The sequence below is a fragment of the Scylla paramamosain genome, chromosome 23 (genome assembly GCF_035594125.1).
Source record: "Scylla paramamosain isolate STU-SP2022 chromosome 23, ASM3559412v1, whole genome shotgun sequence".
Lineage (NCBI taxonomy): Eukaryota > Metazoa > Arthropoda > Malacostraca > Decapoda > Portunidae > Scylla > Scylla paramamosain.
The window spans coordinates 14,657,839-14,669,161 of record NC_087173.1 but is presented as its reverse complement, the minus strand read 5'-3'; the positions used below and the strand labels follow the sequence as shown (position 1 = coordinate 14,669,161).

The window sequence follows — 11,323 nt, the reverse complement described above, 5'->3', positions numbered from 1 at the left end:
AATAATAATAATAATAATAATAATAATGAAAACAATAATGGTAAAAAAAATAATATTGATCATAATAATAATAAGAAAAATAATAATTATAATAATGATTATGGTAAGAATAATAGTAATAACAATAATGATAAAAAATGATGGTAATAATAATAATAATAATAATAATCATAATAATAATAATAATAATAATAATAATAATAATAATAATAATATTGATAGGAAAAGGAAAAAAACAGGAAGAGCAATAATGAAATTAGTATTAATTTCTAATACTTATAATGTCAATAATAAAAATAAAACAATGATGATATTACTGTATCGGTTGTCTTTGTGTGACCACTTGTATCAAAGATGTTTGTCACCACTTATTTTAAGAGTCTTTTGCTGCCAGTGTTTCTGACAAGTGATGATGACCCACCAGTGTTTCTGTGCTGATTAGTCACCTCTGTTGTTCTGGAGTTGATTGATTGATGATGTTTGTTACTTGCCCAGTCGATGAAGATGCTTGGAGTGTTAGAGTGAGGCGGTGATTCTGGCAGCTTGGAGGTTGTGGGAAGTCGTTTGATATTTTGATATGTGTGCCAATAAAAGACACGGTGACGAGAGTACCTGATTTAATGATAGCTAACTGATATGTACACACTGGATTCGAGATGAAACCGTAATGTGAGATTGCACTCTCTCTCTCTCTCTCTCTCTCTCTCTCTCTCTCTCTCTCTCTCTCTCTCTCTCTCTCTCTCTCTCTCTCTCTCTCTCTCTGAAGTGATATGATTTATATCTGAGCAGCGTCTCTCATGGCTGACTGTGATTGAGCAGAAATGAGTGAGAGACAAAGACTGCCTGCTCATTACTGGGTGACTGACTGACTGTGTCTCTGACTGGGACTGACCTCGAACTAATTTGATGATGCTACATGCAGCCTGTATTTATCTGAGCTAAGGACTTGAAGTGGGTGTGAATTCCCTTGAGAGGTAGACAAAGGAGGATGAACGCAGGTGTTATCCCAAAGGACTGGAGGTGGGTGCCAAATTCCCTTGAGAGGTGGCACTGCTAGAGGGTGCGGGTGGCGCTTTCGTTCCCTGGCCTCCTCAGGGATGCCCTGGTGAAGACTACCTCCTAGTCTGAGCTGCCAATAGAACCCAATGACAAGTAGTGCACCTCTCTCTCTCTCTCTCTCTCTCTCTCTCTCTCTCTCTCTCTCTATATATATATATATATATATATATATATAATATAATTATAAAACTATTTAAAAGGCTTGAAATCAAGACATCAGTTTTTGTGTTTGATTTACTCACACAACACTTTTCATAATACAGAGAGTTTTGTGTTCATGGAAAAATACAAGGCAATGATTTATTTACATATATAAGTTTGCAAATTTGAGAAGTGTGCTTGAAAGGTTTGAAAGCAATCCCAAGCGGGGTATGAGAGTACAAACTGGTATACTGTACATACCAAATACAGACATCACTTATCTGGTAACAATTACTTCTTGTAAGTTTTCTTAAAAATAACAAGTTATTTCTTTGATGAACAAGACAGTCACGTTTCTCGCTCCAAAGAATTCCCCTATTTTTGTTACATTTACATTAGTAAAGCAATATTTTTTTATGTATTTTTTCTGCTAATTATTAAAAAAAAAAAAAAAGAAAAAAGAAAAAAGAAAAAAAGACTATTTGAATAAACAATTTTGTGCAGTCTGGCACAAAGCTTTGATTTCCAAACTACCCTCCTATGGTTTCTATCCTTCTCTCTGTAACTTCATCTCAAGTTTCCTTTCTGACCGTTCTATTGCTGCTGTGGTAGACGGTCACTGTTCTTCTCCTAAATCTATTAACAGTGGTGTTCCTCAGGGTTCTGTCCTGTCACCCACTCTCTTCTTATTATTCATTAATGATCTTCTAAACCAAACTTCTTGTCCTATCCACTCCTACGCTGATGATACCACCCTGCACTTTTCCATGTCTTTTCATAGACGTCCAACCCTTCAGGAGGTAAACATATCACGCAGGGAAGCCACAGAACGCCTGACTTCTGATCTTTCTAAAATTTCTGATTGGGGCAGAGCAAACTTGGTATTGTTCAATGCCTCAAAAACTCAATTCCTCCATCTATCAACTCGACACAACCTTCCAGACAACTATCCCCTCTTCTTCAATGACACTCAACTGTCCCCCTCTTCTACACTGAACATCCTCGGTCTGTCCTTTACTTATAATTCCACTCATACTGCTCTTCTAGACAGGGTGGAATCAAAAGCTTTTCGTCTCATCAACTCCTCTCCTCTAACTGACTGTCTTCAGCCTCTCTCTCACCGCCGCAATGTTGCATATCTAGCTGTCTTCTACCGCTGTTTTCATGCTAACTGCTCTTCTGATCTTGCTAACTGCATGCCTCCCCTCCTTCCGCGGCCTCGCTGCACAAGACTTTCTTCTTTCTCTCACCCCTATTCTGTCCACCTCTCTAACGCAAGAGTTAACCAGTATTCTCAATCATTCATCCCTTTCTCTGGTAAACTCTGGAACTCCCTGCCTGCTTCTATATTTCCACCCTCCTTTGACTTGAATTCCTCCAAGAGGGAGGTTTCAAGACACTTGTCCATCAATTTTTGACCACTGCTTCGACCCTTTTGTGGGACTGGCATTTCAGTGGGCATTTTTTTTTATTAGAATTTTGTTGCCCTTGGCTAGTGTCCTTCCTACATAAAAAAAAAAAAAAAAAAAAAAAAACATTAAAAAAACATTAAAATCACATAAAGAACAGATCCACTTTTGTACACTTGCATTCCTTCACTACCACTTACAATGGCAGCTGATGATTTGCACACTTGAACACACTTACGGCACGTGAGTGTTGTTTAAGGAGAACAGATAAATACTTCTGTAATTTTCCTTCCATTGTCACCATCCTATAATTAAGACATGCTGGCCTGTTATAAGTTTCTTCGGACAGTCTCTGCCTATAATATCACAAGTCCTTAACTTAAAAGTTTCTTTCAACCAATTACCATCTGCATTTGGTACTTCTTGGTACAAATGTGACGTTCTATTTTGATTTGATAACTTATATGTAATATTTTGTCCAGCCAAAGTGCTTTATATACACCCAGATCATACATTGTCTTAGTAAACCTATACAAAATATTTAGTCCTAATGTCACTGTCATTTGCAAATGAATATAAAAAACTTATAGGCCTATCATCAATTAATTCAGAGATATATCTAGAGCTTGTTTCACCATATAACATGCAAGTTAACTATTATCTTATACTCATGTATTTACCTCAGCTTGTACTATTACGTTACTCAGCCTGCAGTATTACGGGAGCCAACAAGTGTACACAGATGAAAGAGCCTATTAAGAGAGTATTTTCTCTCACTAGGCTTGCACCATGAAAATCTATATTTTTCTTTATATCAGTTCCACAACTAATTGGCTATATAAACTATTGAATCTGAAAATCGAGCAGCAAGCACTTGTGTTCCTGTGTGTGTGTGTGTGTGTGTGTGTGTGTGTGTGTGTGTGTGTGTGTGTGTGTGTGTGTGAGTGGGGTCTTATGATGGGTGGTGCAGCTCACAGCTAATGATTACAAGGATCTGCATCTTCTGCATCTAATACTTTCGTCGCCGTGGCCTGGTTGTCTCGGCTGAGGCCGAGCCAGAGCACAACTTTTCCAAACCCTCCTCCAGGCACTGCACGATGACGGGCGCCCCGTCCCCAGGCTTCCGCCCCTCACAGTCTCCTCCAAAGTAGGCGGAGCTGTTTTGAGTTGTCAGGTGCTTTCGTGACTCTTCTGGGTTCGCACACATCAATCTGAACACCTCCACCAGCCATCTGGCAGGGTCCCCCTCCCACCCTTGCTCCAACTCCTTGGCATGGTCCCTCTCTTGTGCAGCCCCCAACTCCTTTGTATGGTTCCCCTCCTGTGCAACCCCCAACTCCTTGGCATGGTTCCCCTCCTGTCCAGCCCCCAACTTCTTGGTATGGTTCTGGTCCTGTCCAGTCCCCAACTCCTTGGCATGGTTCCTCTCCTGTCCAGCCCCCAACTCCTTGGTGTGGTCCTGCTCCTGTCCAGCCCCAAGCTCTACCTCCCTCCACCGCCTGTGCTCCAGCCACCGCAGGAGGGCGTTCTTAAAACAGAACCCGCTTGGCACTGCGATGTTCCACTCTCGTGTGGCGAACCACTTGTAAAAGCTCTTTTTGTGCCGAGGCATCCAGCGCTCGGGCTTGAGGCGGGAAAGAAGTACTTTTCCCATCAGCTGTACCTGGCGCTCTGCGGGTGTCAACGTCCCCAGCACCTTAGCCTCTGTCAAGGCAAAGCTGCAGCGCCATGTTCCATCTGCAGCATTACTGAGCTGCATGGTGGTGGTATCCTCAGGAGTGAGGAAAGGTCTGGAAACTTGCTCCAGCCATGGCACCTCAAGCACTGGCACCAGGTCCACGCTGACCAGCAACAGTGGATACTCTCGCCCCTGCCAGGCCAGAGAGAGTCCCACGCCCACTTGCGTGCTGGTCAGGCCCGGCGGCACCAGGCTCAGTCTTTTGTCCTGCAGGGTATGGCCAGCAAGGCACCGGTGCACCTTCTCGTACAAACTGGCCATAAATCTATTACCCTCAAGGTGGGGATTGTCAGTCTTCACAGAAATCTGTAACCTGCCCTTCAGCAGGGCTTCCTCCTTCCCTCTCTCGCTAACAGTTATTCCTACGTCATCCTTGTGAATCACGAGGTTTATATCAAATTCGTCAGGGACGTAAAGCTTAGACCCGTCCCGTGAACTGCCCGCCAACCTCAGGTCACCGTGGTATGTGGCATCAGTGGCTGACACCTTATTCATGATGATGTTTATTTCTGCCATGACCACCTCCTTTACCTCAAGGGCCTCTCCCTTTAATAGGTCCACAGCCACCCGCTGAGCCTCCTCGTGCAGCTTTTGCAGGCCTATGGATTTCACAAGATTTCTTATGACGCTTTCGGGGTTATGACGGTCGTGTATACCTAATAGATTATGCTTATATTTATAATACATATTGTGAAACACTTTAAAATTTTCTCTCGCCTGTGTGGCCGTGGTGCCCGCGCGGCAAGGAGGGTCCTGTGTCTCTTGGTGTTCCAGGAGTTCAAAAGTACTTTTGTGGCCAAACATGGCGGCCAGGTGGCGGGGCGTCTGGCCATATCTGTCACACTGCTGTGGGTTGGCGCCGTGGCTCAGCAGCAGTGCCACACAGCCGTCCTGGCCGTGCGAGCCTGCCTGGTGGAGGGCGGTGGTGCCACAGGTGTCGTCCAGCACCTCATCCACGGGGAAGTGACCGTCTTGCAGTATAAGATGAGTCAGCTGCAGGAGACCCTTGCGCGAGGCCAGCAGCAGGGCAGCGCGGCCATCAGATGAGGAGACATTTTTACCGTCGCCCTTCTTGTGGCTCTCAAAAAGATCCTTCTGTATACACAGCGCTGTCCGTGCTGCGGTCTTCTCGTGATCTGCCTTCAAGCAAAGCTCCATATTCTCTAGTTTTTCACGCTCCACCATAAAGAGCTTCTGTGTGCAAAGAGAAAGAGAGCGGTGAACATATGAATAAGTAAATAACCCTTTATTGCTATGTACACATAGATATGTTACAGAAATCGAGGATTGCATATGTAAATTAACATTTGTCTGCCTGATTGGAGTTGTTTAGTAGACAAGAATAAAAAATACAAGTATCTTTATTGGTCAACTAATAGAATCAAATGTTAATTTATAAAATCAAATAGCATAATTGAGCTGCATAATATTCATAATAAGAATAAGAAATTTGTTGTGCAAAGATAATCTATTGAAAACTTTCGGTTCAAAACAAAGTATGCTATTTTGATAAGGGGATGTTCAAAGCTGTGGCTACACAAAATCAATGTTGATGCTTCTTCTTTGGTGAACACCATCTTATAACCCAAGCATTTCATTTCCTGTGTGCTTTGTTTGAGTTTTATAAATTAAGAACAAACTTAGTATTGTTCAGTGCCACAAAAGCTCAATCTCTCCATGTATCTGTATCGCCATAAGCAAGGATAGCATCGTTAAACAGATAGATAAACAGAAAATGACTAAATCCCCAAGGCACTGCAGGAGTGCAAGGGTGACCTTAGTGAGCTGTTGCTGCGGTATTTAGGGAGTCATTAGACAAGGGAGAAATACCTAAGGGTCAATTTCACAGTCGCTTGGTAACATTCTCAAATGAAAGGCTTACCAGCCTGGTGACACCTCGAGCTAATTTCACAGCTGGTGTTTTCATGGTTTCGGTAATCCCCAACCTGGTGACTATCATAACAAAATGAAAAGCACTGATTCGGTAATACTGGTATGCCAGTGGTCTCATTAGATAAAACGAGTCAGTTCTTGACGAAAGAATTAACCATGCCAACACTAAAAAGGAGAAAGGTGTGAAAATACATCACTTGTGCCTTCAGCACGCCATATCCACTGTTATGGTAACATCTTGTGACTTAAATTCCTCCCTTTAAATGTTTGTCGGACATTCACCAAAGTGCTGTGCCAGCCAGCCACTTAATGAGTCATCCTTTTCTCTGTCCCTCGTTGCTGTACACACATTTGTTACATAAAAATATTCTGGGTTTAATGTAAATCATCTTAGCCTACCATTTATGAGACAGTTACTTTATTTCTGGGTGAAATTATGATTTTGTAAATCATCATCCATGCAACAGAAGAATTAGCAATGAACTTAATGAACTAAATATTAAGCTAAACCTAGCCTAACTAAATCCAGCACTCTGATGGAAACGGTAATGTTATTTCGATATTTTCCAATATTTTCTTAGGTGACAAATTCCATATACTGTATGAGTTTGTCAGGATTATTGCAGGAGTGTGACTAAGGAGGCGTAGCAGACGAACTAAGCGCGATAGGTGCTGAAGTTTTCATCAGCTGGTGAAGTGAGTTCATGCCGCCATCCAAATTCTTCTTAAATTCTGTCATATTACTATTATAGCCTACAAAGTGTTGTTGTACTGTTAGATGTATAAAATGATGATGTGGACACTGTTTTGTGTTGATAGATTTCCTTACTGGTGTATATAGTAGTAATAGTAGTAGGAGAGAGAGAGAGAGAGAGAGAGAGAGAGAGAGAGAGAGAGAGAGAGAGAGCGCACACAGACAAACAGCTTCACCTGCTCCAGCCTCTGTTGCTCCTCGTCGGGCATCATGTGCACTGGAAGACGACCATGTGTGTCTGGCACGTACGGGCAACTCCCAAGGTCCCTGATCAGCAGCTCGGCCATGCCTTTGTGGCCAGCCTCCAGGGCAGCGTGGAGGGCAGTGCCACCAGAGGCTCCATTAAAGACTGTCCACCCTCCTGCCCTATGCAGGAAGGTGGCAGTCACAGGGCAGTTGGCAGCCGCTGCCTTTGCCAGGAGGTCGCTCAGTGCTGGCCGGTCAGTCTCCTTTTCCCATCGCCAGGCTGTCTGCCAAGGAGTATTTCCCTCGATGGTTTTCACTAGATTGTCGATGCCCTCGACAAGGGCGCTGCTGACCTTTTCCAGGCGACGCTGCTCTGCACGCAGTCGGCAGCAGTAGGCCTGTGAGGAAAGGATGGTCAGGACATCAAGTAAGCACCATGTGCAGAGAGAGAGAGAGAGAGAAGGCAGCTATGCAGAAGTGTCATTAAGTGTCACAAATCTAAAAGTGCATGTACAAATAGACCCTTATCTTGTCTGATAAAAGGGAAAAATACAAAAAAAAAAAAATCCAAATATTAGGTTTGACGAGCATTATTACAATTACTTTTAGGATTATAATGATGAATCATAATCAAATATTAGGTTTGACAAGCATTATAAAAGTTACTTTTAGGATTATAATGATGAATTATAATCAAATATTAGGTTTGACAAACATTATTACAATTACTTTTAGGATTATAATGATGAATTATAATCAAATATTAGGTTTGACAAGCATTATTACAATTACTTTTAGGATTATAATGATGAATTATAATAAGATATTAGGTTTGACATGCATTATTAATTACTTTTAGGATTATAATGATGAATTAACATGGATTCAACTATTATGAGATCTACTTCATTGCTTGTTCTAAACATTACACTGAAGTGTCTTTATGAAATGACAAGATTCTGTTGCATGATCTCTAATGTTGGACAGCTTTGTTGTGCTGCAGGTCTGTCATGTGCAGCATTAAAACCTGAAACTGAGGATACTGAAACACAAAGGCTCATCCTCTAGAACTAACAGACCTATTTTTTTTTTTTTTTTTTTTTTTTTTTTTTTTATGTAGGAAGGATACTGGCCAAGGGCAACAAAAATCTAATAAAAAAAATGCCCACTGAAATGCCAGTCCCTAAAAGGGTCAAAGCAGTGGTCAAAAATTGGTGGATAAGTGTCTTGAAACCTCCCTCTTGAAGGAATTCAAGTCATAGGAAGGTGGAAATACAGAAGCAGGCAAGGAGTTCCAGAGTTTACCAGAGAAAGGGATGAATGATTGAGAATACTGGTTAACTCTTGCGTTAGAGAGGTGGACAGAATAGGAGTGAGAGAAAGAAGAAAGTCTTGTGCAGCGAGGCCGCGGAAGGAGGGGAGGCATGCAGTTAGCAAGATCAGAAGAGCAGTTAGCATGAAAATAGCGGTAGAAGACAGCAAGAGATGCAACATTGCGGCGGTGAGAGAGAGGCTGAAGACAGTCAGTTAGAGGAGAGGAGTTGATGAGACGAAAAGCTTTTGATTCCACCCTGTCTAGAACAGCAGTATGAGTGGAACCCCCCCAGACATGTGAAGCATACTCCATACATGGACGGATAAGGCCCTTGTACAGAGTTAGCAGCTGGGGGGGTGAGAAAAACTGGCGGAGACGTCTCAGAACACCTAACTTCATGGAAGCCGTTTTAGCTAGAGATGAGATGTGAAGTTTCCAGTTCAGATTATAAGTAAAGGACAGACCGAGGATGTTCAGTGTAGAAGAGGGGGACAGTTGAGTGTCATTGAAGAAGAGGGGATAGTTGTCTGGAAGATTGTGTCGAGTTGATAGATGGAGGAATTGAGTTTTTGAGGCATTGAACAATACCAAGTTTGCTCTGCCCCAATCAGAAATTTTAGAAAGATCACCCAAGTTTTTCAAACACTTTTCACTCCGCAAAGGAGCCACCGCTGAGACTTGGGTTCAGTACTGGTGCTCGTCCTCAACTTTATACAGTGAGGAAGTTCTGTGAGACAGGGAATACAAAGGAATACAAAGGAAAGACCAAGCAACAACAGACCCTGGGATCCTTACTAGGTTGCTTGGTTAACTATTCTATACTAACTACATAGTATGAGAGACAGGATAGTAAAGTAGAAGGCTCCTCCCCACCCACCCATCCCACCAGCCGAAGCTGGCCGGAAAATGGAAATGTACCATGTGGTATTGAAAAACCACATGGAATTTCTAGGGACAGAGAAACGAAGTATCAGACTACATCTACTTGTGTTTGTGAGGGGAGTGTATATGCTTGACGTTTATGTAATGAGGTGTTTATGTGTGTAGGTGGAGCCACAGTGTGAAAGTCTGTGGGGTGGTGCGGCAGCCTTGCCTGGCGCTTTCTAGGAAGGTAGCAGTCAATCAAGCCCCAGCTCCGTTCACTCCACTGAGCTAGAGTACTTTCCCTATGAGGGACGCCGTACCCTGTTTACCCCCTGCAACATTGACCCCTGGTAGTCCCGATGGTGACCAATAGTTGTCAGAGCCCCAGACAACACAACCCGTCACAGGTCAAAAGTGGGAGTAGTGACCGTTAACTCAGGGTTATCTGTGGGTGTGGATATAGTGTAATGTAGTGTAAATGTGGACACAGTGTGGAAGTCAAGAGGTGGTGCGGCAGCCTTGCCTGGCGCTAACGAGGAAGGCAGCAGTCAATCAGGCCCCAGCTCAGTTCAATCCACTGTAAAAGTGTACTTCCCACAACGGGGCGCCGCACACTATATGGTTACCCCCTGCAACAGTGAACCCTGGTACATAATTCCCGATGATGATCACTATTGTCAGGGCTTCTGACTTTCCACAGCCTTTCACAGGTCGAGAGTACTAGTAGTGACCGTTAACTCGGGGCTGTCTGTGTCATGTAGGGAGGGCATAGTGTATTCGCAAAAACACCCGGCACTAGACGATCAGAGGCACATTAAGTGAAAAACGCATTTGTTTACTCGGATATGAACAGTGACAACCGGGGATTTGTTTCAAAATATTTATGAAGACGAATTTTGAAGGTCTCAATAGTACCTGAATCAACTACGCTCGATGGCAAACCATTCCAAATATATATAACGCGATTAAAGAAAAAATGTTTGGCCTCATTTGTTTTGAATCTCTTTCCTACTATCTTGAACCCGTTGTTTCTGGTAAAGTTTGACCTGTCTAGTGTTAAGAAGTTATTGGGATGCATATTCGTGAATCCTTTAAAAATTTTAAAAAGTGTGATGAGGTCCCCACGTAATCGACGTTTCGTTAAAGAAAATAAATTTAGTTCTTTTAATCGTTCCTCGTATGGTTTATTACATAATCTTGGGATCATTTTGGTTAATCGGCGCTGTATTCTTTCTAATTTTTCAATGTCTTTCTTATAATAAGGTGACCAGAATTGTACATTATATTCGAGATGCAGGCGTACAAGCAAATTATATAACGTTAGAATTATCTTTTCGGTTTTGAATGAGAACGATCTTCCGATAAATCCAATTAATTTATTTGCAGTTTTCACTACTTCGGTGCATTGATTACTTTGCTTGAGATCAGTTGATATTACGACGCCGAGATCTTTTTCTCTTTCTACGCACTTTATGGGGGCGTTCTCCATTGTGTAGCTCACTCGTGGATTACTGTTTCCAATATGTAATACATGACATTTGTTAATATTGAAGTTCATAAGCCATGTGTTGGACCATTCGACGAGGGTGTCTAGATCACTTTGTAAAAGGTGACGCTGGGTTTCCGAGTCCGCCCTATTTGCAATTTTTGTATCGTCTGCGAATTTTGATATTTTACATTTAATATTTTCATCATTTCACTCAATGACCTCAGACCAGTCTCTATCACCCCCATCCCTAGCCTTATTTGTCAAGATTTTGTATATGACTGGGCCTACACCAAAATTTGTAATACCGTGGATATCAGACAGTTTGGAAATATTAAAGCCACCTCCACCTCCCATTACCTGACCAGCTTCCTTGAATTCATCCACAGCCACCTGGACAAGTGAAACACCTCTCTAGCTGTTGCTTTTGTGGACTTCAAAAAGGCTTTTGATTTTGTTGATCACACTGTTGTCATCA

At 42.4% G+C, this 11,323-nt stretch overlaps 1 protein-coding gene across 1 annotated transcript in view; it reads right to left on the bottom strand.

Annotated features, from left to right (window-relative positions):
- Nucleotides 1–1,999: 1,999 nt before the first annotated feature.
- The window catches only part of LOC135112268 (ankyrin-1-like), a 69,610-nt gene continuing 60,286 nt past the window's right edge, over nt 2,000–11,323 (bottom strand). The window contains exons 11-12 of the mRNA XM_064026556.1: nt 7,171–7,578; nt 2,000–5,541 (exon numbers count right to left, since the gene is read on the bottom strand). Coding sequence (XP_063882626.1) covers nt 3,619–5,541; nt 7,171–7,578 — 2,331 coding nt within the window. The 3' untranslated portion in view covers nt 2,000–3,618. The remainder of the gene's footprint in view (nt 5,542–7,170; nt 7,579–11,323) is intronic.